Source organism: Hordeum vulgare, unplaced genomic scaffold (assembly GCF_904849725.1).
Source record: "Hordeum vulgare subsp. vulgare unplaced genomic scaffold, MorexV3_pseudomolecules_assembly, whole genome shotgun sequence".
In the NCBI taxonomy this organism is placed as follows: domain Eukaryota; kingdom Viridiplantae; phylum Streptophyta; class Magnoliopsida; order Poales; family Poaceae; genus Hordeum; species Hordeum vulgare.
The window spans coordinates 1-22,536 of NW_025422708.1; the positions used below are offsets into that span (position 1 = coordinate 1).

Consider the following 22,536-nt stretch of genomic DNA (forward strand, 5'->3'; position numbering starts at 1 on the left):
AGTATATCATTTCAAATTCAGTTATTAATAGAACGAATCACACTTTTACCACTAAACTATACCCGCTACATTGTATATTATGGTATAAATGGTACCCTTTGTCAAGGATAGCCATTTGACAAGGAGGCTAATTCCCCCTTATTGAATCAGATGGAGAAGGTTCATGACACTGAGCCATTGGTACTTCTACTTCGATCGCGCGCCTTTACTTTAGGATTTAGATAGCCCCTCTCCCTCTGGTCTGTAAAATAAATCTCTTCTTACCCTGCTAATAGCGCCTGAACCAAATGTATTTATTTTGATTAGGATCCTATCCTATTCTACGGTTACGACTACAATAATCATTATTTACTTTGCGAGGACGTAAGTGTGCCAGACTGCTAAATTGTTTTATTATTCCTACAATATAAACTAGGGGATATAGGGGGTAACACTGTCCCTATAAATTCCTTTTTTCCTTTTCTTTTTTGTCCAGAATTGAACAAAAAAGAAATTATAGAAGATGTTTTCTTCCCCCATTAAGTCCGAGCCATAGAGTAAGAGTGAGATGAGTTTTCCAAATTCATCATAGACTTTCCCTATGGCTTGATAGAAGTAAGAAGCAAAGAGTTGTAACTTAAAGAGTCGTAACTTAAAGAAAAAAACGGACAGGGCTGACAGATTTACCTGATGTAAAGAAGATCCTAAAAGTCTATGATTAGTCGACTCTCTCCATTTAACACTTTCCTCTCTCTCCTTTTTTCCACTGACTCAATGCTAGTTTATTAGATTCTTGTTTAAAAGAATCAAAAAAGTTCAATAGAACTAAGAACACATAAAAAATAGCATAGAGGATCAAGGCCATTACCAAAAGTTCCTCCCAAGGATCCTATCCTATTGGGTATCTGTTCCCTGCCTTTTCCCGCTAGGATTGGAAATCTTATATTTTCCATATACCATTGAATCCTTGGGGTTCCAGAATCCGCCTATTTTACTAGCCTTCGGAAACGGAAAACCATGAACCAAGAAGAGTTGGGTATGTTTTTTTTTCTTAATTTTATTTTGAGCTCTCAAGATATCAATACATATACAATCTATACATAATGTCTCTCTCTATATCTCTATATATTATATATATATAATATGTACATTATGCAGTAGACCCATAATGGGAAATCAAAGTGGCAAATTTTGAATTAAATAAAAAGCCCTTTTAACTCAGTGGTAGAGTAATGCCATGGTAAGGCATAAGTCATCGGTTCAAATCCGATAAAGGGCTTTTTAAATTAGTGGTAGAGTAATCTCGTGCTAAGACGTAAGTCATTGGTTCGAATCTGATAGAGTACTTTTCTACTAAATTGATTCGCTTTTTTCTTTGTTTTTGAAGCTTTCTCTTTAGAGAATTTTATGACTTAGTGCGGGATGAATGCATTTTTGGTCTGAACACTAAATGAAGCACGGAATGGAAATAAAAAAAAAATTGGACTCTTTTTCATCTTATCTTAGATCAATAAAATAACTACCTGTACTGAACTAATCTAGAATCCCTTTTAGTAATCCATTCTTATTCTATACATTTAAAATGAATTTCCCTAAAAGGTAGAGGATGATCCATGAATTAATCTAACCATCAACTAAAAAAATCCTAGATGAAAACATAGCAGAAAAGTTAGAAAAACTCTTTGCTTTGGATCTAGTTATACTTTTCGAGTATATTGACAATTCAAAAAAACTGCTCATACTATGATTATAGTATAATCACGAGCGGTTGTATATGGCCCTATCGTCTAGTGATGCCCCTATCGTCTAGTGGTTCAGGACATCTCTCTTTCAAGGAGGCAGCGGGGATTCGACTTCCCCTGGGGGTAGGGAGTATTATGAAAGGAGGTTAATCATAGATTAGCAAAAACCCTAGAATAAATTCTTCCTGGGTCGATGCCCGAGTGGTTAATGGGGACGGACTGTAAATTCGTTGACAATGTCTACGCTGGTTCAAATCCAGCTCGGCCCAAAAATCTAGGGCTTCGTGAATATGAACTAAATCCTTTTGTTTTTCTCCCATAAAATAAAATGTCTGATCTATAGAAATAAAAGAGAAATAAAAAAGGGGATTTTTTTTTCTAATCCATATCTCTCTCATTCCTTTCTTACAAACAAAAGAGTTTTTCTTGTTGAAGGGTGGATTATTATCCATTTTTAGTGATAAAAAATCACGACATACTAGTTATGTCACTCTCACTATACCCACGTATAATATAATATTAATATGTGGGTATGTAGTATATGATTCGTCTATTTCTTAGAGTACGACAGACGAATCGAATCTTCTTATGGTTCTATTTAAGAATGGGTATGCCATACACCCCGCGGGGATTGTAGTTCAATTGGTCAGAGCACCGCCCTGTCAAGGCGGAAGCTGCGGGTTCGAGCCCCGTCAGTCCCGAACTAGGGTTCAATGAATGGAGAAATTCATATTTCCTTTTTCCATGAAAAAAAAGGGGCAGGGAGCAAGATCAAATACCCATAGGGCACCCTTACTTCACTTTTTTATTTTGCATCTCTCATTAAAGAGGGAGGGAAGGAGTATAGGAATTTTTTTCACTACTCCCGATCGATAAAGATAAAGAAAGACACACATACGATATGTGGATTAGTAGAATTTTAGGATATTACTCTATCTTTCTTTATGATGATACCATCCTCATCTTAATTTCCTATTCCACTGTTATGGAATAGAGTACCGGTATTTTACCGGAATCCATACATAAATTGTATTCCCTTTTTATTTCAGACCTCTTTTCCCCATCTCACTTCTACTGCTTATTTGGATGTCTATGTGACCCATAGAAAGTTGCTCATATAATACATACATAATTGTATGTATAACTATAAGAAAAAGGAAGAGAAATTGTATAAGATTAAGAAAGCTCGTGGGTTAGAGATATAGAAAAGAAAAAGTAGAAAAAAAAGGATTAAAAAAGAGGGAATTCCTAATCCAATCAAAAAACCCATTTTGGTCTTAGTATGGATATAGGATCTTCCTATGTTATACTATATAACTCTCATCCATGAATTGATTTGATAGATCCGATATTCATAATATTGAATTGATTCAGTATTATCAGAATGCAAGCCCTACCCTTGAATTTACAAGATACCCCTTTTTCCTCTCCATGGGATTACATCCCGAGTTATTGTGAAAATAAAAAATAAAGAGGTTATGGAAGTCAATATTCTCGCATTTATTGCTACTGCACTGTTCATTCTAATTCCTACTTCTTTTTTACTTATTATTTATGTAAAAACAGTCAGCCAAAATAATTAAGTGGAATTCCAATTAATCATTGAAGAAATGAAAAAGGGATTAAATAAAAAAAATCCAAGTCTTAAATGAAAGGATCTGGTTGGAATCTTAAAGTGTGGTAGAAAGAACTACATATAGTTTTTTCTACGACACTTTAGAGTCTTTCTATTATATTATCTTTGAATCTACATAGAATAGATTAGTAGATTGAAATAGTTAAGTAGTCTAATTCAATTTCTTTTTTCATTGCATCCACTTAATTTCAATCAGGTCAAAATAAAAAAATCGAAGACAATTCTTGACCAAAGAATCCATGGAAGGAAAGAAAAATAATATAAGAATAGACTATAGTAAAAAGTAAAAGGAAAAAACCAGCGAATCTTTCATGCTTAAATATCCCGCGAGATGCTTCAAAAGAGAATAAAAATTATTCTAAGAATAAAGAAAGAGTATAAAACAAATGGAAAATGTGTGATATGCCGTGAATAGTTCCGTGGAAGAAAGTCTAATTTTCTTATGTATAGAACTTTTTTTAACCATTAGTCATTTCTAGTAGAAATTCTTAATTGGTATAATGGCTCTTTCTTACAATACAAGAGTTTCTTACAGGAGTGAAACAAAACTAAAGAAAAAGATTAAAGAATAACGTTTGACAAAATAATTAATGCAAAACGATCAATTAAAAAAAGAATTGATACAACAATTTGATTACTTAATCAATTAGTAGTATCGTATCCCTAGAGTCCACTCCTTCCCCATACTACTAGTGAAAGAGAAAATGTAAAGACTACCATTAAAGCAGCCCAAGCGAGACTTACTATATCCATCTAAATTATGTCTCCTATTTCTATGAAGGGATTATTCTACTATTGATCAATAATCATAGTGGAATCAAGGGTACAGAGTCAAAAAGGGCTTCTGCCCTAAGGCCATGGATCAATCAGTTCAAGGAATTTACTCCTAACAAATTCTTATAGGAATTCTTGTAGAATTAGAGAGCATTAAAAATACGATACTATAAAGCCCTTTTTTCCTTACCTTAAAAAAGAAAGAGTACGGGAATGATGTCCTGAATAGAAGAAGCGGGAATAGGAAGATTTTTTATTCCTTTTGTTACTCTAGTGTATGTAGGTCACATAAGATGTACGATAAAAAAATGTATGATAATTAGGAAGTCTTGATATTCTTTCGTGGAGTCCCTTCTGGAATCTTAGATTGAAAAAGAGAAGAATGCCCCTTAGGGACCTTTCTTTGGATACCAAGATTTCTGACATCTTATCCTCGTATTTAAAAATTCTCAAATCGAATCAATTAAGAACCAATTCAAATTCATATAATAAAAGAATAAGGAAACACTACCTCACCCCTATTGATAACCATTTTGGCCACTACCGCCAAAACAAACCCTAACCCTAGTTTAAGGATAGAACTATGGTATGGTTTCTCTAAACCCAGTATCGGCAGGCTTAGTTACTCTCTTGCCCGAACTTATGCGAAGTAAAAATTGATTGAATTCGATCAGTACTAGAAAACCTAAGTATTTTATTGATCAGGCGGCACCCAGATTTGAACTGGGGATAAAGGATTTGCAGTCCCCTGCCTTACCGCTTGGCCATGCCGCCAAAAAATCCGATCGAAAATCTAGAAAACAGCAAGTATTCATCCACGTTTTCTTACGAAAAGCCCCTTTCTTTTATTTTGAATATAATTAAACTTACTTTTTTCCAATCTTTTTCAAAAAAGATACTCCTGCTTTTTTTGATCCAGTTTCGATTATTCTCCTCGATAGATTCTATCTTAAAACATACATTGCTAACACAATAAAACTTCCCATTTCTTTCTATTGAGATGAAAAAGAAGAAAAGTGGATTTCTAGTCACAGGCTGCAAAATTCAGAACAAATTGGAACCATTAACTAGAATTCTCTTTCTTTTTTGAATTGCAGTAGTGAACTACTCTTAAATCGGTATTATCTCCCCCCCTTCAATTTCAATGGCATAATAAAATATTATGGCTTTATGCTTAATCCGTGTATAGGTGAACTTTAGGTCCGAGCAGCATTATTATCCAAAGATCCCCTTTATGTACATATCTCTATGGGGAATCGTGCTTTAATTTTTCAAAGTATTAAATTAAATATCTTGAATAAAAAAAGGAAATTTGCTCTGATATTAGAGTATAACCTGACTATCTTGGCCTACCCAAGTGAAATTACGATAAAAGAAAAGCATGGATATGGGGAGAGGTGGATAATTAGATTGGCATGTACTTAAAAAAGGGACTTACTTTATTTTAGAATTCCACAATGAAATACTTAATTTTCTAGCAATTATACTACTCCGATCCGAAATAAAAAAGAACCCTCAAATTATTTTTAGAAATTAAAGTAAGCACGCTATTCTAAATCGAAGTAAAGTAAAACTTTCTAGTGTATTATATTACGGCTTTATTACATTCATAGAAAGGGGATAAAATGAGAAATCTTTGCCATTCAATCTGATTAGAATATTATAAAGTATAAGTGGCATAATTTTTTTTGTAGGAATATTTTAGCAATTCATTTTCATTTCATTTGTACCCCTGGTAAACTAGAATTTTCGTCGAAATGGTCTCTATTCATATGTATGAAATACATATATGAAATACGTATGTGGAGTTCCCTAGAATTTCATGTGATTCAGTAAACAGAATATAGATTCCATGATTGCTAGATCAATCCGTAGGGATTGATGAAGAGTGAGCTGATAATGGAATTTTTCTTTGATAAACAGGAAACTTAAGATTAAGATGCTCCGGAATGGAAACGAGGGAATGTCCACAATACCCGGATTTAGTCAGATCCAATTCGAGGGATTTTTTAGGTTCATTAATCAAGCCTTGGCAGAAGAACTTGACAAGTTTCCAACAATTAAAGATCCAGATCACGAAATTGCATTTCAATTATTTGCGAAAGGATATCAATTGCTAGAACCCTCGATAAAAGAAAGAGATGCTGTGTATGAATCACTCACCTATTCTTCCGAATTATATGTATCTGCGAGATTAATTTTTGGTTTCGATGTGCAAAAGCAAACCATTTCTATCGGAAACATTCCTATAATGAATTCCTTAGGAACCTTTATTATAAATGGAATATACCGAATTGTGATCAATCAAATATTGCTAAGTCCTGGTATTTACTACCGCTCGGAATTAGATCATAAGGGAATTTCTATCTACACCGGGACTATAATATCAGATTGGGGAGGGAGATCGGAATTAGCAATTGATAAAAAAGAAAGGATATGGGCTCGCGTGAGTAGAAAACAAAAGATATCTATTCTAGTTCTATCATCAGCTATGGGTTCGAATCTAAGAGAAATTCTAGATAATGTTTCCTACCCTGAAATTTTCTTGTCTTTCCCGAATGCTAAGGAGAAGAAGAGGATTGAGTCAAAAGAAAAAGCTATTTTGGAGTTTTATCAACAATTTGCTTGTGTAGGTGGGGACCTGGTATTTTCGGAGTCCTTATGCGAGGAATTACAAAAGAAATTTTTTCAACAAAAATGTGAATTAGGAAGGATTGGTCGACGAAATATGAATCGGAGACTTAATCTTGATATACCTCAGAACAATACATTCTTGTTACCACGAGATGTATTGGCCGCTACGGATCATTTGATTGGAATGAAATTTGGAACGGGTATACTTGACGATGACGATATGAATCACTTGAAAAATAAACGTATTCGTTCGGTTGCGGATCTGTTACAAGATCAATTCGGATTGGCTCTTGGTCGTTTACAACATGCAGTTCAAAAAACTATTCGTAGAGTATTCATACGTCAATCGAAACCGACTCCCCAAACTTTGGTAACTCCAACTTCAACTTCAATTTTATTAATAACTACTTATGAGACCTTTTTTGGCACATACCCATTATCTCAAGTTTTTGATCAAACGAATCCATTGACACAAACTGTTCATGGGCGAAAAGTGAGTTGTTTAGGTCCTGGAGGGTTGACGGGGAGAACCGCAAGTTTTCGGAGCCGAGATATTCATCCGAGTCACTATGGGCGTATTTGTCCAATTGACACGTCTGAAGGAATCAATGTTGGACTTACTGGATCCTTAGCAATTCATGCGAGAATTGATCACTTGTGGGGATCTATAGAGAGTCCGTTTTATGAAATATCTGCTGAGAAAGCAAAAGAAAAAAAAGAGAGACAGGTGGTTTATCTATCACCAAATAGAGATGAGTATTATATGATAGCAGCAGGAAATTCTTTGTCCTTGAATCAAGGTATTCAGGAAGAACAGGTTGTTCCAGCTAGATACCGCCAAGAATTCTTGACTATTGCATGGGAACAGATTCATGTTAGAAGTATTTTTCCTTTCCAATATTTTTCTATTGGGGGTTCTCTCATTCCTTTTATTGAGCACAATGATGCGAATCGGGCTTTAATGAGTTCTAATATGCAGCGCCAAGCAGTTCCACTTTCTCGGTCCGAGAAATGCATTGTTGGAACTGGATTGGAACGCCAAACAGCTCTAGATTCGAGGGTTTCCGTTATAGCCGAACGCGAGGGAAAGATCATTTCTACTGATAGTCATAAGATACTTTTATCAAGTAGTGGGAAGACTATAAGTATTCCTTTAGTTAACCACCGTCGCTCTAACAAAAATACTTGTATGCACCAAAAACCTCGGGTTCCACGGGGTAAATCCATTAAAAAAGGACAAATTTTAGCAGAAGGAGCTGCTACAGTTGGGGGGGAACTTGCTTTAGGAAAAAACGTATTAGTAGCTTATATGCCATGGGAAGGTTACAATTTTGAAGACGCAGTACTAATTAGCGAACGTTTGGTATATGAGGATATTTATACCTCTTTTCACATCCGGAAATATGAAATTCAGACGGATACGACAAGCCAGGGCTCCGCTGAAAAAATCACTAAAGAAATACCACATCTAGAAGAACATTTACTCCGCAATTTGGACAAAAATGGAGTTGTTAGGTTGGGATCCTGGGTAGAAACTGGTGATATTTTAGTAGGTAAATTAACGCCTCAGATAGCGAGCGAATCATCATATATCGCAGAAGCTGGATTATTACGGGCCATATTCGGCCTTGAGGTTTCCACTTCAAAAGAAACTTCTCTGAAATTACCTATAGGTGGAAGAGGGCGCGTTATCGATGTGAAATGGATCCAAAGGGACCCCCTCGACATAATGGTTCGTGTATATATTTTACAGAAACGTGAAATCAAAGTTGGGGATAAAGTAGCCGGAAGACATGGGAATAAAGGGATCATTTCCAAAATTTTGCCTAGGCAAGATATGCCCTATTTGCAAGATGGAACACCCGTTGATATGGTCTTCAATCCCTTAGGAGTACCCTCCCGAATGAATGTGGGACAAATATTTGAAAGCTCGCTCGGATTAGCGGGGGATCTGCTAAAGAAACATTATAGAATAGCACCCTTTGATGAGAGATATGAGCAAGAGGCTTCAAGAAAACTTGTGTTTTCAGAATTATATGAAGCCAGTAAAGAAACAAAAAATCCATGGGTATTTGAACCCGAGTACCCGGGAAAAAGCAGAATATTTGATGGAAGAACAGGCGACCCCTTTGAGCAACCTGTTCTAATAGGGAAGTCCTATATCTTAAAATTAATTCATCAAGTTGATGAGAAAATTCATGGGCGTTCTACTGGGCCCTACTCACTTGTTACACAACAACCGGTTAGAGGAAGAGCCAAGCAAGGGGGACAACGAGTAGGAGAAATGGAAGTTTGGGCTTTAGAAGGATTTGGTGTTGCTCATATTTTACAAGAGATACTTACTTATAAATCTGACCATCTTATAGCTCGCCAAGAAATACTTAATGCTACGATCTGGGGAAAAAGAATACCTAATCATGAGGATCCTCCAGAATCTTTTCGAGTGCTCGTTCGAGAACTACGATCTTTGGCTCTAGAACTGAATCATTTCCTTGTATCTGAAAAGAACTTCCAGGTTAATAGGGAGGAAGTTTGATCGGAATAAATATAAATTCTTTTCTTATTTCTATTTTATGATTGACCAATATAAACATCAACAACTTCAAATTGGACTCGTTTCCCCTCAACAAATAAAGGCTTGGGCTAACAAAAACCTACCTAATGGAGAAGCCGTTGGCGAAGTCACAAGGCCCTCTACTTTTCATTATAAAACCGATAAACCAGAAAAAGATGGATTGTTTTGCGAAAGAATCTTTGGACCCATAAAAAGCGGGATTTGCGGTTGTGGCAATTCTCGAGCGAGCGGAGCTGAAAACGAAGACGAAAGATTTTGCCAAAAATGCGGGGTAGAATTTGTGGATTCTCGGATACGAAGATATCAAATGGGATACATCAAACTCGCATGTCCCGTGACTCATGTGTGGTATTTGAAAGGTCTTCCTAGTTATATCGCGAATCTTTTAGATAAACCTCTTAAGAAGTTGGAGGGCCTAGTATACGGCGATTTCTCTTTTGCTAGGCCCAGCACTAAAAAACCCACTTTTTTACGATTACGAGGTTTATTCGAAGAGGAAATTGCATCCTGTAACCACAGCATTTCTCCCTTTTTTTCTACCCCAGGCTTTGCAACATTTCGAAATCGGGAAATTGCGACAGGAGCAGGTGCTATTAGAGAACAATTAGCAGATTTGGATTTGCGAATTATTATAGAGAATTCTTTGGTCGAATGGAAGGAATTAGAAGACGAGGGGTATAGTGGAGATGAGTGGGAAGATAGAAAAAGACGAATAAGAAAAGTTTTTTTGATTAGACGCATGCAATTGGCGAAACATTTTATTCAAACAAATGTAGAACCAGAATGGATGGTTTTGTGCTTATTACCGGTTCTTCCTCCCGAATTGAGACCTATTGTTTATAGGTCTGGAGATAAAGTAGTGACTTCAGACATTAATGAACTTTATAAGAGAGTTATCCGTCGGAACAACAATCTTGCCTATCTATTAAAAAGAAGTGAATTAGCGCCAGCAGATTTAGTAATGTGCCAGGAAAAATTGGTACAAGAAGCCGTGGATACACTTCTTGATAGTGGGTCCCGCGGGCAACCGACGAGGGATGGTCACAATAAAGTATACAAATCACTTTCAGATGTAATTGAAGGTAAAGAGGGAAGGTTTCGCGAGACTCTGCTTGGGAAACGGGTCGATTACTCGGGGCGTTCTGTCATTGTTGTGGGTCCTTCGCTTTCATTACATCAATGTGGATTACCTCTAGAGATAGCAATAAAGCTTTTTCAGCTATTTGTAATTCGCGATTTAATCACGAAACGCGCCACTTCTAATGTCAGGATTGCTAAAAGGAAAATTTGGGAAAAGGAACCCATTGTATGGGAAATACTTCAAGAAGTTATGCGGGGACATCCTGTACTGTTAAATAGAGCACCTACTCTGCATAGATTAGGCATACAGGCCTTTCAACCCACTTTAGTAGAGGGGCGTACTATTTCTTTACACCCATTAGTGTGTAAGGGTTTCAATGCAGACTTTGATGGAGATCAAATGGCTGTTCATCTACCTTTATCCTTGGAAGCTCAGGCGGAAGCCCGTTTACTTATGTTTTCTCATATGAATCTCTTATCTCCTGCTATTGGGGATCCTATTTGCGTACCAACCCAAGACATGCTTATCGGGCTTTATGTATTAACAATTGGAAAGCGTCGAGGTATTTGTGCAAATAGATATAATAGTTTCAGAAACTATCCAAATTTAAAAGTCAATTACAATAATAATAATTCTAAGTATAGGAAAGATAAAGAACCCCATTTTTCTAGTTCTTATGATGCACTGGGAGCTTATAGACAAAAACTAATCAGTTTAGATAGTCCCTTGTGGCTACGATGGAACCTGGATCAACGCGTCATTGGGTCAAGAGAAGTTCCGATTGAAATTCAATATGAATCTTTGGGGACTTATCATGAGATTTATGCTCACTATCTAATAATGGGAAATAGAAAAAAAGAAATTCGTTCGATATACATTCGAACCACTCTTGGTCATATTTCTTTTTATAGAGAAATAGAGGAAGCCGTACAAGGATTTAGTCAGGCCTATTCATACACTACCTAAACAAGAAAGTTAGATTCGGCGATGCCCCTCCCCTTTGCTTTCGGGGGGCATTCCGATTTCCCTAGTATCATCATTATTTGCCACGCGAATCCAGATTGAGATTGAGGCAATTAAGTTAATTAAATTTTCGAATCACTGACTCAGGCCCATTGTCGAATCCTACTCAGCAATTGTCGAATCCTACTCAGCCGAAAAGGGGGTACTTATGTATGGCGGAACGGGCCAATCTGGTCTTTCATAATAAAGAGATAGACGGAACTGGTATGAAACGACTTATTAGCAGATTAATAGATCATTTTGGAATGGGATATACATCCCATATACTGGATCAACTAAAGACTCTGGGCTTCTATCAAGCCACTACTACATCGATTTCGTTAGGAATCGAGGATCTTTTAACAATACCCTCTAAGGGATGGTTAGTCCAAGACGCGGAACAACAGAGTTTTCTTTTGGAGAAACACTATTATTATGGGGCTGTACACGCGGTAGAAAAATTACGCCAATCTGTTGAGATATGGTATGCGACAAGTGAATATTTGAAACAAGAAATGAATTCAAATTTTCGGATAACGGATCCTTCTAATCCAGTCTATCTAATGTCTTTTTCAGGAGCCAGAGGAAATGCATCTCAAGTACACCAATTAGTAGGTATGAGAGGATTAATGTCGGACCCTCAAGGACAAATGATTGATTTACCTATTCAAAGCAATTTACGCGAGGGACTTTCTTTGACAGAATATATAATTTCCTGCTATGGAGCCCGCAAAGGGGTTGTAGATACTGCTGTACGAACAGCAGATGCTGGATATCTTACACGTAGACTTGTTGAAGTAGTTCAACATATTATTGTGCGTAGAAGAGATTGTGGTACTATCCGAGGTATTTCTGTAAGTCCTCAAAATGGGATGACGGAAAAACTTTTTGTCCAAACACTAATTGGTCGTGTATTAGCAGACGATATATATATCGGTTCACGATGCATTGCCGCGCGAAATCAAGATATTGGAATTGGATTAGTCAATCGATTCATAACTGCCTTTCGAGCACAACCATTTCGAGCACAACCAATATATATTAGAACCCCCTTTACTTGCCGAAGCACTTCTTGGATCTGTCAATTATGCTATGGCCGGAGTCCTACTCATAGTGATCTGGTGGAATTGGGAGAAGCCGTAGGTATTATTGCGGGTCAATCAATTGGGGAGCCAGGGACTCAACTAACATTAAGAACTTTTCATACTGGCGGAGTATTCACAGGGGGTACTGCCGACCTTGTACGATCCCCTTCGAATGGAAAAATCCAATTCAATGAGAATTTGGTTCACCCCACACGTACCCGTCATGGACAGCCTGCTTTTCTATGTTATATAGACTTGCATGTAACTATTCAGAGTCAAGATATTCTATATAGTGTGAATATTCCCTCAAAAAGCTTGATTCTAGTGCAAAATGATCAATATGTAAAATCTGAACAAGTAATTGCGGAGATTCGTGCCGGAACGTCCACTTTACATTTTAAAGAAAGGGTACAAAAGCATATTTATTCTGAATCAGACGGCGAAATGCACTGGAGTACTGATGTTTACCATGCGCCCGAATATCAATATGGTAATCTTCGTCGATTACCAAAAACAAGCCATTTATGGATATTATCCGTAAGTATGTGCAGATCCAGTATAGCGTCTTTTTCACTCCACAAGGATCAAGATCAAATGAATACTTATGGTAAAAAAGATAGGGAAATTCTTGATTATTCAACGTCGGATCGAATCATGTCCAATGGCCATTGGAATTTGATCTATCCTTCTATTTTTCAAGATAATTCAGATTTGTTGGCGAAAAAGCGAAGAAATAGGTTCGTCATTCCATTACAATATCATCAAGAACAAGAGAAAGAACTAATATCCTGTTTTGGGATTTCGATTGAAATCCCCTTTATGGGTGTTTTACGTAGAAATACTATTTTTGCTTATTTTGACGATCCCCGATACAGAAAAGATAAAAAGGGTTCAGGAATTGTTAAATTTAGATATAGGACCCTAGAAGAAGAATATAGGACTCGAGCGGAAGACTCAGAAGAGGAATATGAGACCCTAGAACACGAATACAGGACCCGAGAGGACGAATATGAAACCCTAGAAGAATCTAAATATGGAATCCTAGAAGACGAATACGAATATGAAACCCTAGAAAACGAATATGGGAGCCCAGAAAACAAATATGGGAACCCAGAGAACGAATATAGGACTTTAGAGAAAGACTCAGAAGAGGAATATGGGAACCCAGAGAGCAAATATAGGACCCAAGAGGACGAATATGGAACTTTAGAAGAAGACTCAGAAGACGAATATGGCAGCCCCGGGGAAAGCGGCGAGGAAAAATATGGTACTTTAGAGGAAGACTCAGAAGAAGACTCAGAGGACGAATACGAGAGCCCAGAGGAAGATTCCATCTTAAAAAAAGAGGGTTTGATTGAGCATCGAGGAACAAAAGAATTTAGTCTAAAATACCAAAAAGAAGTAGATCGGTTTTTTTTCATTCTTCAAGAACTTCATATCTTGCCGAGATCTTCATCCCTAAAGATACTTGACAATAGTATTATTGGAGTGGATACACAACTCACAAAAAATACAAGAAGTGGACTAGGCGGACTGGTCCGAGTGAAGAGAAAAAAAAGCCATACGGAACTCAAAATATTTTCCGGAGATATTCATTTTCCTGAAGAGGCAGATAAGATATTAGGTGGGTGTTTGATACCGCCAGAAAGACAAAAAAAAGATTCTAAGGAATCAAAAAAAAAGAAAAATTGGGTCTATGTTCAACGGAAAAAAATTCTCAAGAGCAAGGAAAAGTATTTTGTTTCCGTTCGCCCTACAGTGGCATATGAAATGGACGAAGGAAGAAATTTAGCAACACTTTTCCCGCAGGATCTCTTGCAAGAAGAAAATAATCTCCAAATTCGACTTGTCAATTTTATTTATCATGAAAATAGCAAGTTAACTCAAAGAATTTATCACACAAATAGTCAATTTGTTAGAACTTGCTTAGTAGTGAATTGGGAACAAGAAGAAAAAGAAAAGGCTGGTGCTTCCCTTGTTGAGGTAAGAGCAAATGATCTTATTCGCGATTTCCTAAGAATTGAGTTAGTCAAGTCCACTATTTCGTATACACGAAAAAGGTATGATAGGACAAGTGGAGGACCGACTCCCCATAATAGGTTAGATCGCGCCAATAGCAATTCTTTTTATTCCAAGGCGAAGATTGAATCACTTAGCCAACATCAAGAAGCTATTGGCACTTTGTTGAATCGAAATAAAGAATACCAATCTTTGATGATTTTGTCGGCATCCAACTGTTCTCGAATTGGTTTATTCAAGAATTCAAAACATCCCAATGCGATAAAAGAATGGAATCCTAGAATTCCTATTCTAGAAATTTTTGGGCCCTTAGGGGCTATTGTAGCTAGTATATCGCATTTTTCTTCATCTTACTATTTACTAACGCATAATAAAATCCTGCTAAAAAAATATTTGTTCGTTGACAATTTGAAACAAACCTTCCAAGTACTTCAAGAACTTAAATACTCTTTAATAGATGAAAATAAAAGGATTTCCAATTTCGATAGTAACATAATGTTGGATCCATTCCTTTTGAATTGTCACTTTGTCCATCATGATTCTTGGGAAGAGACATTGGCAATAATTCACCTTGGACAATTTATTTGTGAAAATGTATGTCTATTTAAATCGCACATAAAAAAATCTGGTCAAATTTTCAGTGTAAATATGGATTCCTTTGTTATAAGAGCAGCTAAACCTTATTTGGCCACTACAGGAGCAACTGTTAATGGTCATTATGGAGAAATCCTTTACAAGGGAGATAGGTTAGTTACGTTTATATATGAAAAATCGAGATCTAGTGACATAACGCAAGGTCTTCCAAAAGTGGAACAAATCTTTGAAGCGCGTTCAATTGATTCATTATCCCCCAATCTCGAAAGGAGAATTGAGGATTGGAATGAGCGTATACCAAGAATTCTTGGGGTCCCTTGGGGATTCTTGATTGGAGCTGAGCTAACCATAGCCCAAAGTCGTATTTCTTTGGTTAATAAAATCCAAAAGGTTTATCGATCCCAAGGGGTACAGATCCATAATAGACATATAGAGATTATTATACGCCAAGTAACATCAAAAGTGCGGGTTTCCGAAGATGGAATGTCTAATGTTTTTTCGCCTGGGGAATTAATCGGACTATTGCGAGCGGAACGAGCAGGGCGAGCTTTGGATGAATCGATCTATTATCGGGCAATCTTATTGGGAATAACAAGGGCTTCCCTGAATACCCAAAGTTTCATATCTGAAGCAAGTTTTCAAGAAACTGCTCGAGTTTTAGCAAAAGCTGCCCTACGAGGTCGCATTGATTGGTTGAAAGGCTTGAAAGAAAACGTAGTTCTGGGGGGGATTATACCTGTTGGTACCGGATTCCAAAAATTTGTGCATCGTTCCCCACAAGACAAGAACCTTTATTTCGAAATAAAAAAAAAAAATCTATTCGCGTCGGAAATGAGAGATTTTTTGTTTCTCCATACAGAATTAGTTTCTTCAGATTCTGACGTAACAAACAATTTTTATGAGACATAAAAACCCCCATTTAACATTTAACCCTAAGGATACATAAAACATATTTTTTACTTTACTAGACTTTTGAACTTAGAACACTAACAGGTTAAATTTTAGATTTTTAAGATTTTTATTTTAATAAGTAAAACAAGTCAGTTAATTCATTAAATTAAGGTTTTGTTTATACCATGTATCAATGTATCAATGGCCAACTCTTAGTACAAGGTTCTCTCAGAACAATTATTATTTTATTTATTTCAAGCTATTTCGGATCTTTCTTAATCTTCAAAAAGAAATAAATTCCGTAATGGAATGTTAGGATGAAAAAAAAAGGAAGTGTGGAAAAAATGACAAGAAGATATTGGAACATTAATTTGAAAGAGATGATAGAAGCAGGAGTTCATTTTGGTCATGGTATTAAGAAATGGAATCCTAAAATGGCCCCTTACATTTCGGCAAAGCGTAAAGGTACTCATATTATAAATCTCGCTAGAACGGCCCGTTTTTTATCAGAAGCTTGTGATTTAGTTTTTGATGCAGCAAGTCAGGGAAAAAGTTTCTTAATTGTTGGTACCAAAAAAAGAGCAACAGATTTAGTAGCATCAGCTGCAATAAGGGCTCGTTGTCATTATGTTAATAAAAAGTGGTTCAGTGGTATGTTAACGAATTGGTCGATTACGAAAACTAGACTTTCTCAATTTAGAGACTTAAGAGCGGAAGAAAAAATGGGAAAATTCCACCATCTCCCAAAAAGAGATGTGGCAATCTTGAAGAGAAAATTATCTACCTTACAAAGGTATCTCGGCGGGATCAAATATATGACGAGATTGCCAGACATTGTGATCGTCCTTGATCAGCAAAAAGAGTATATAGCTCTTCGGGAATGTGCCATTTTGGGAATTCCTACTATTTCTTTAGTCGATACAAATTGTGACCCGGATCTCGCGAATATATCGATTCCAGCCAACGATGACACTATGACTTCAATTCGATTGATTCTTAACAAATTAGTATTTTCAATTTGTGAGGGCCGTTCTCTCTATATAAGAAATCGTTGATTAAGAATATATAGTGAATTCTTGGACAACTGCGTAGATTTATGGAATGACTTACTATATCTTTTTTTGCATAGAATTTGTTTTGCATAGAAAAAAGAAGGGGAATATTGATATATATTAGAGGGTATTGATATATATTATGATCTGATGTGCTTTCTTGGTATCCTAAATATCAAATTAATAGTTCAAGTTGCTGAGTTGAGAAAGAGATGGTTGAATCAAAAGAATTCCTTTTTTGAAGTTCAATTTTTATCAGAGGACAATATGAATATTATACCTTGTTCCATTAAAACACTCAAGGGGTTATACGATATATCGGGTGTAGAAGTAGGCCAACACTTCTATTGGCAAATAGGAGGTTTTCAAATTCATGCCCAGGTACTCATCACTTCTTGGGTCGTAATTACTATCTTGCTAGGTTCAGTTGTCATAGCTGTTCGGAATCCACAAACCATCCCGACCGACGGGCAGAATTTTTTTGAATATGTCCTTGAGTTTATTCGAGACTTGAGCAAAACTCAGATTGGAGAAGAATATGGTCCCTGGGTTCCCTTTATTGGAACTATGTTCCTTTTTATTTTTGTTTCAAATTGGTCGGGTGCTCTTTTACCTTGGAAAATTATAGAGTTACCCCATGGGGAATTAGCAGCGCCCACGAATGATATAAATACTACTGTTGCTTTAGCTTTACTCACGTCAGCGGCATATTTTTATGCTGGTCTTAGCAAAAAAGGATTGAGCTATTTCGAGAAATATATTAAACCAACCCCAATCCTTTTACCAATTAACATCCTAGAAGATTTCACAAAACCATTATCGCTTAGCTTTCGACTTTTCGGGAATATATTGGCGGATGAATTAGTCGTTGTTGTTCTTGTTTCTTTAGTCCCCTTAGTAATCCCTATACCGGTCATGTTTCTTGGATTATTTACAAGCGGTATTCAAGCTCTTATTTTTGCAACATTAGCCGCAGCCTATATAGGTGAATCCATGGAGGGTCATCATTGAATTGACTAGTTTTGGAATATAGTATTTTTTTTTTCAGCTTAGCTCAATTCATGCATGGTTCCAGATAATCTGCTTGGTTGCAATAGTTAGAAATGCGTATGAATATATAGCCTAGAGTTGTAGGAGAGAGAATAGAATAGACTATATTATGGAATTTTCAAAGTATATATGCATTAAGGAGGGTGGAGTCAGGCTAGATCTATACTATAATAAATATCCTTAATATCTATAAGTGGAGTCCTCTTTTATGCGGGTTTCCACTTTAAGCAATGATTTTAGAATCCGATTCAATAGAAAATGAGAAAATATGCAAACAAAATAGAAGAAACAAATGTATATAGGATATTGATATTATATTATATATTCCTAGGTTAGATTCATTATCTAATCCGATATATGGATATAGAATTCCCTTCTATGTAGTTCGGACAATTCACATTTCAATTTGATTTCAATTTGTACTTTTTAGTTACTTTACTTCTCCCCAATAGAGCTTAGAAGTAAGAATTTTTTGGTTGATTGTATCCTTAACCATTTCTTTTTTTTTGACACGAGGAACTACTCACCATGAATCCACTAATTGCTGCTGCTTCTGTTATTGCTGCTGGATTGGCCGTAGGGCTTGCTTCTATTGGACCTGGAGTTGGTCAAGGTACTGCTGCAGGACAAGCTGTAGAAGGTATTGCGAGACAGCCAGAAGCAGAAGGTAAAATACGAGGTACTTTATTGCTTAGTCTAGCTTTTATGGAAGCTTTAACAATTTATGGACTAGTTGTGGCACTAGCGCTTTTATTTGCGAACCCTTTTGTTTAATCCTAAAAAAAAAAGTTCTTTCGATTTCGATTAGATACTTTTTTCTTTTTTTAGTAAATTGGTATTTGCTTCCGCAATTCCAATTATATCAATACTTTATTTAATTTACTCCTATTTATTACTCCTGGAATTATCTATTTATCGGGACAGATAATACCGCATTCTAGGAAGGGCTGAGTTGAGTATGATTAATTTAGAAGATATGCTCGCCTTCTTATTTCCCGTCCTTAGTTTAGGAAAGTGGAAAGTTTTTTCCTTTTATTTTAGGAATTTTGGGAACGGAACATTTCAACAAAGGAAGCCTTTCACCGGTCAAACAAGACCTAAGACTTAATCTAAAAGAAATTACTAGATTGAATCTATTTGCATTAAAAAAACCGATCAAAAAAGGGCGAGCGAAGTAAGTGATCGAAAAACTTTGTTCTTTGTTCGTCCTATCTATAAGAGGAGAGCATATGAAAAATGTAACCCATTCTTTCGTTTTTTTAGCTCACTGGCCATCCGCTGGCAGTTTCGGGCTTAATACCGATATTTTAGCAACAAATCTAATAAATCTAACTGTAGTGGTTGGTGTTTTGATTTTTTTTGGAAAGGGAGTGTGTGCGAGTTGTCTATTTCAAGAATAGATTGGATCTATCCGGCTGCACTTTAGAATATTTTTTAGTATTTTTCGGATAAATAAGAAAAGGGTGCACGATCTCGACGAATTACTTCTGAATAAATTCAGAAATCATATGGAAGAACCATAGCATTTCGCGACTCATTGGTAAATCAATTTTGATTCTCTATAAACCAAGAATGTGAGACCATTAACACGGTTAAAGCTAAACTGCTTGAAGTCCAGGCAAAAAGAGGTACTCTTTCTACAACTATATTAGTATTAGTACCGAATTTAAACGGGAAATAGCTAATGTAAAATTTATCTGATATAGAACACTCATATCGATAAAATGGTTTGAACTATTTACTAGAAAAAAAAAGAAGGGGCACCCTGCCCTTTTTTAACCAATGCCGAATCGACGACCTATGTATAAAAAAGAGAAATTTTTTGGATTTGAAGAAAAAAAAAAAAGAATTCTATTAATTTTCATTTTCCATTTATTTAGTTAGTTTTTCTTAATGAAATTGAAATTATTAACTAAAGGGCAAATATAAATAAAGAAACAACTTTGCTGACCATGATATATTTTTATCTAGGCGGAAGAGTCCTCTTAATATTTATCTAGTCTTATATAGGTTTCGGTATATTGAAATATAAACATAAAAAATAAGATAGAGGATAGGCTCATTACTTATACTTAAAAAAAGATATGGAAATTGCTATAGCAAAAAAAGAAAAAAAGGAGCGTGAGAGCCAAATGAATCGAAAGATTCATGTTTGGTTCGGGAAGAGATCATAAAAGTTGTAAACTTACAAAATAATCTACTTTCATTAAAAGATTTATTAGATAATCGAAAACAGAGGATCTTGAGTACTATTCGAAATTCAGAAGAATTGCGTAGAGGGACCATTGAGCAACTCGAAAAAGCTCGGATTCGATTACAGAAAGTCGAACTAGAAGCGGATGAGTATCGAATGAATGGATACTCTGAGATAGAACGAGAAAAAGCAAATTTGATTAATGCTACTTCTATTAGTTTGGAACAATTAGAAAAGTCTAAAAACGAAACCCTTTATTTTGAAAAACAAAGGGCAATGAATCAGGTCCGACAGCGGGTTTTCCAACAGGCCGTACAAGGAGCTCTAGGAACTCTGAATAGTTGTTTGAATACCGAGTTACATTTCCGTACGATTCGTGCTAATATTGGCATTCTCGGGTCCCTGGAATGGAAGAGATAATTAAATTAATTAGGCCTTGAACTTCTACTTTCGTTTAGAATTTAGGCATTATTTTTCCCCTTGCTTTCGAAAAAAGAGTCAAGAAACACTAATGGCAACCCTTCGAGTCGACGAAATTCATAAAATTCTCCGCGAACGTATTGAACAATATAATAGGAAAGTAGGGATTGAGAATATAGGTCGCGTAGTTCAAGTGGGGGATGGGATTGCTCGTATTATAGGTCTTGGTGAAATAATGTCGGGTGAATTAGTCCAATTTGCAGAAGGTACTAGGGGTATTGCTCTGAATTTGGAATCCAAAAATGTTGGGATTGTATTAATGGGCGATGGGTTGATGATACAAGAGGGCAGTTTTGTAAAAGCAACAGGAAGAATTGCTCAGATACCCGTGAGTGAGGCTTACTTGGGTCGTGTTGTAAATGCTCTGGCTAAACCTATTGATGGGAAAGGCGAAATTATAGCTTCCGAATCTCGCTTAATTGAATCTCCTGCTCCAAGTATAATTTCCAGGCGTTCCGTATACGAACCTCTTCAAACAGGGCTTATTGCTATCGATTCGATGATTCCTATAGGGCGCGGTCAGCGAGAGTTAATTATTGGGGACAGACAGACTGGCAAAACAGCAGTAGCTACAGATACAATTCTCAATCAAAAAGGGCAAGGTGTAATATGTGTTTATGTAGCTATCGGTCAAAGAGCATCCTCCGTAGCTCAAGTAGTAACTACTTTCCATGAGGAGGGGGCCATGGAATACACTATTGTAGTAGCTGAAATGGCGGATTCACCTGCTACATTACAATACCTCGCTCCTTATACGGGAGCAGCCCTGGCTGAGTATTTTATGTACCGCGAACGGCATACTTTAATAATTTATGATGATCTCTCCAAACAGGCACAAGCTTATCGCCAAATGTCCCTTCTATTAAGAAGACCTCCCGGCCGTGAGGCTTATCCAGGGGATGTTTTTTATTTGCATTCACGCCTTTTAGAAAGAGCCGCTAAATTAAATTCTCTTTTAGGCGAAGGAAGTATGACCGCTTTACCAATAGTTGAGACTCAATCTGGAGACGTTTCCGCCTATATTCCTACTAATGTAATCTCCATTACAGATGGACAAATATTCTTATCGGCGGATCTATTCAATGCCGGAATTCGACCCGCTATTAATGTGGGTATTTCTGTTTCCAGAGTAGGATCCGCGGCTCAAATTAAAGCCATGAAACAAGTAGCTGGCAAATCAAAATTGGAACTAGCTCAATTCGCAGAGTTACAAGCCTTTGCACAATTCGCCTCTGCTCTCGATAAAACAAGTCAGAATCAATTGGCAAGGGGTCGACGATTAAGGGAATTGCTTAAACAATCCCAGGCAAATCCTCTCCCAGTGGAAGAGCAGATAGCTACTATTTATACCGGAACAAGAGGATATCTTGATTCGTTAGAAATCGAACAGGTAAATAAATTTCTGGATGAGTTACGTAAACACCTAAAAGATACTAAACCTCAATTCCAAGAAATTATATCTTCTAGCAAGACATTCACCGAGCAAGCGGAAATCCTTTTGAAGGAAGCTATTCAGGAACAGCTGGAACGGTTTTCCCTTCAGTAACAAATAAATTTGGCATATCTACTCTTGTTATTTTGCATGTCTACTCTTGTTATTTGAATCATGCAAAAAAGTTTTCTTTGTTTTTAGTTTAGTATAGTTATTTAAAGAATAGATAGAAATAAGATTGCGTCCAATAGGATTTGAACCTATACCAAAGGTTTAGAAGACCTCTGTCCTATCCATTAGACAATGGACGCTTTTC

The 22,536-nt window shown here is 36.4% G+C and overlaps 4 protein-coding genes and 5 non-coding genes across 9 annotated transcripts; 7 read left to right on the plus strand and 2 right to left on the minus strand.

Annotated features, from left to right (window-relative positions):
- Positions 1-1,186: 1,186 nt before the first annotated feature.
- Positions 1,187-1,258, plus strand: TRNAT-GGU. The gene has a single exon. It is a non-coding gene; the product is annotated as a tRNA-Thr (tRNA).
- A 650-nt stretch (positions 1,259-1,908) lies between these two features.
- TRNAY-GUA lies at positions 1,909-1,990 on the plus strand. The gene has a single exon. It is a non-coding gene; the product is annotated as a tRNA-Tyr (tRNA).
- Positions 1,991-2,348: 358 nt separating this feature from the next.
- Positions 2,349-2,422, plus strand: TRNAD-GUC. The gene has a single exon. It is a non-coding gene; the product is annotated as a tRNA-Asp (tRNA).
- Positions 2,423-4,722: 2,300 nt separating this feature from the next.
- Positions 4,723-10,047, plus strand: LOC123423035 (DNA-directed RNA polymerase subunit beta). The gene has a single exon (XM_045107772.1). It carries the CDS (start codon positions 6,071-6,073, stop codon positions 9,299-9,301), a length of 3,231 nt encoding a protein of 1,076 aa, XP_044963707.1. The 5' UTR covers positions 4,723-6,070; the 3' UTR covers positions 9,302-10,047.
- Positions 4,835-4,905, minus strand: TRNAC-GCA. The gene has a single exon. It is a non-coding gene; the product is annotated as a tRNA-Cys (tRNA).
- A 1,533-nt stretch (positions 10,048-11,580) lies between the features above and the next one.
- LOC123423034 (DNA-directed RNA polymerase subunit beta'') lies at positions 11,581-16,728 on the plus strand. Its single transcript, XM_045107771.1, has one exon. The coding sequence runs from the start codon at positions 11,597-11,599 to the stop codon at positions 16,028-16,030; it is 4,434 nt and encodes a 1,477-aa protein (XP_044963706.1). The 5' UTR covers positions 11,581-11,596; the 3' UTR covers positions 16,031-16,728.
- A 91-nt stretch (positions 16,729-16,819) lies between these two features.
- On the plus strand, positions 16,820-18,158 carry LOC123423041 (ATP synthase subunit a, chloroplastic). Its single transcript, XM_045107777.1, has one exon. The coding sequence runs from the start codon at positions 17,215-17,217 to the stop codon at positions 18,073-18,075; it is 861 nt and encodes a 286-aa protein (XP_044963712.1). The 5' UTR covers positions 16,820-17,214; the 3' UTR covers positions 18,076-18,158.
- A 2,558-nt stretch (positions 18,159-20,716) lies between these two features.
- LOC123423039 (ATP synthase subunit alpha, chloroplastic) lies at positions 20,717-22,440 on the plus strand. Its single transcript, XM_045107775.1, has one exon. It carries the CDS (start codon positions 20,820-20,822, stop codon positions 22,332-22,334), a length of 1,515 nt encoding a protein of 504 aa, XP_044963710.1. The 5' UTR covers positions 20,717-20,819; the 3' UTR covers positions 22,335-22,440.
- Positions 22,441-22,459: 19 nt separating this feature from the next.
- On the minus strand, positions 22,460-22,531 carry TRNAR-UCU. The gene has a single exon. It is a non-coding gene; the product is annotated as a tRNA-Arg (tRNA).
- Positions 22,532-22,536: the final 5 nt, after the last annotated feature.